A 2,798-nucleotide genomic window follows, 5' to 3' on the forward strand; every position below is an offset into this window, starting at 1 on the left:
AAAATGCACTTCGTCAATTGCTGGTAGAAACCCAAAAATAGTTTGCAAGTTTTGCTGCTTATAGCATTGTGGTTTTGTGTATTGTATGCTAAAAAAAGAACCTGAAAGCGAATATATTATTAATGTGTTGTGACGTTTCAACATCGGGATGAACAAAATGTGCAGGTTTAAACTTGAAAAGGTGTATTTAAGACTTATATTACCCCCATGTGTAGGATAATTTGGTATCGTCCACGGAGGGTCACAGTTCGTGCGCATGCGTAGTAAACGTAAACGAGATCTTGCAAGCGGCTTGTACTGGGTGTGAGGCGGTTTATCTAGACTAAAGTGAATACATACACATACGTTTTAGGATGGCTTCTAGATATGATAGGGCTATCACGGTTTTTTCGCCGGATGGCCATCTTTTCCAGGTGGAATATGCACAGGAAGCCGTGAAGAAGGGCTCCACCGCGGTATGTTTCCCATTTTTTTCTGTGGAAGTCGACAGGGTAGCTGTACTCACTGGCCTATGAACTAGTTAGCTGGCTATCATTTGACAAACCCCAAGTTATGTACACTAGAATATGGACAGTCGGTGCGCGTATATTACTTCAACCGATTATAATTCATGAAGCAACTCAATCATGCAAATTATGAAAGCCTGGGTAGCTTCTCAGAAGGTATGACTTGCATATAGTAGCTAACAAAAGATCCATTACTCGTCACTGCTGTACTGCGCAGTCGCTTAGCCAGTCTAATAGGCCAGCTGTAGGTTGGGGTTCCTATTAAACTGCCTTTGTACCATGTTTGGATGATTATTTCTGATACTGTCTTATACATAGGTTCGATCGTGCAGTTACTACTTCATAGATCTTTGAACATGATTTCTACACGTTGTAACGATTTACTTGTTCGCTTTACAGTAATTATCAATCTATCTTAAAGTAGTGTCTGAACTTTCAACTTACCAAAAATTCAAAACCATCTTTATTTCCAGCTCATAATCTACTGTGTCTTACTCTGCTGAGTGTATTTGGTTGTTTAAATTTCCCTTAATCTGGACTTAAAATATTTTTTTCTTTATTAGGTGGGAATTAGAGGGAAAGATATTGTTGTTCTCGGAGTTGAGAAGAAATCTGTTGCAAAGCTGCAAGAGGAGAGAACAGTCCGGAAGATCTGTGCACTGGATGAACACGTTTGCATGGCATTTGCTGGTAAGTAGTCCTGCACGGACTATACATTCATTAATCCCCCTTGCAGTCACTTGATGACAATTGCAGTATTAATATTTTTTAAGCACCTTCTAATTGCTAAAATATCAGGGATTCTAGCTGTAACTGTTTGGTTGGGTGCTAACGTTTCAATCGAATTATTCAGGATTGACAGCGGATGCTCGCATTGTGATAAACCGGGCAAGAGTGGAGTGCCAGAGTCACAGGCTGACAGTGGAGGATCCTGTTACAGTGGAGTACATTACACGTTACATTGCTACTCTCAAACAGGTAATCTGCTTGCTGTGGTCACACATCATTTATGTGTAATAGGCATGTGTACATAAATGTATAACTCTACTAGCCTGGAATTAATGCTAGCACATGTAAAAACACTGCCCCTCCATCCCCAAAGCGCTACACGCAGAGCAATGGCCGGAGACCATTTGGAATTTCGGCCTTGATCGTGGGTTTTGACTACGACGGAACACCACGGCTGTACCAGACCGACCCTTCTGGAACATACCATGCATGGAAGGTAAGTAAGGATTCCCCCTCATCTGTTTAGTATTGGTGTCAAAAGTGTTAACTGGTAATTGGATGTGTGTGATGCAACATAGCAGATATGTTCACCTAAGCTTGCTATTTTATATTTGTGCTCGGGTGGATTGGTGAGTAATGAATTGTTAGATTAGTGCTTAATGAAAATGAATGCTTGTTTTCCCTCTGTAATTTGACACTGTGTTATTGGAACGTTACATTTGACACCTTCCCAGAAAGCATTGGGCCCCAAGTTCTAAACCTTGACATCTTAGATGGCTTGATATCGGTGCTGCAAGCAGTAACCTAAAAACTGATTGCTTGATCCACTTGTCTGTTGCTCATCAGGCAAATGCAATCGGCCGCAGTGCCAAGACCGTTAGGGAGTTTCTGGAGAAAAACTATACCGAAGAAGCCATTGGGACTGACAACGACGCCATAAAGCTTGCGATCAAAGCTTTGCTTGAGGTAAGGGATCCTTCAGGTGTAACCTAAGCAGACCCAGAGTAGCACTGCTGGCATGTTTTTGTTTGACTTTGGCTTGTGGCACGTCTGCAGGTTGTACAGTCTGGTGGGAAAAACATTGAATTGGCAGTGATCAGGAGGAATCAGCCTTTGAAGGTAATAATGACCAGTCTTCACATTCCAAGTGTTTTAAGATGCTGGTAAACATGGAGCAAGCATTTCACAACCCTCCTCCCCCTTTGACCTCTTAGATTTTGGAGTCTAAAGAAATAGAAACTCTGGTGGCTGAGATAGAGAAGGAGAAGGAGGAAGAGGCTGAGAAAAAGAAGCAGAAGAAAGCCACATAAACTGCCCATGGTCATCACGAGTGACTGAGCACTTGGTGTGAGCTCTACATGACACTCAGCATTTACAGTGTTTGGATTTCCACTGATAAGCTGTACATTGACTTTGGAAGGCTGCATGCTTTTCCGTTACGCTGCAGATGCACTGGAGAATTTCCATGTACTGCAGAGATTTCCGTTTACATGTCACACTTCTTAATAAAGTCTCTATTTGTAATATCTTGGTTTGATTTATCAGCTGTTGTGTTCATATGGA

General features: G+C 41.8%; 1 protein-coding gene across 1 annotated transcript; it reads left to right on the plus strand.

Moving 5' to 3' along the window:
- The first annotated feature begins 242 nt into the window (after positions 1-242).
- LOC111851653 (proteasome 20S subunit alpha 8) lies at positions 243-2,759 on the plus strand. Its single transcript, XM_023826749.2, has 7 exons — positions 243-455; positions 1,070-1,196; positions 1,360-1,484; positions 1,609-1,731; positions 2,082-2,201; positions 2,292-2,354; positions 2,450-2,759. Exons 1-7 carry the CDS (start codon positions 354-356, stop codon positions 2,543-2,545), a joined length of 756 nt encoding a protein of 251 aa, XP_023682517.1. The 5' UTR covers positions 243-353; the 3' UTR covers positions 2,546-2,759.
- The last annotated feature ends 39 nt before the right edge of the window (positions 2,760-2,798 follow it).

This window comes from Paramormyrops kingsleyae, chromosome 1, assembly GCF_048594095.1.
Source record: "Paramormyrops kingsleyae isolate MSU_618 chromosome 1, PKINGS_0.4, whole genome shotgun sequence".
Classification (NCBI taxonomy): domain Eukaryota; kingdom Metazoa; phylum Chordata; class Actinopteri; order Osteoglossiformes; family Mormyridae; genus Paramormyrops; species Paramormyrops kingsleyae.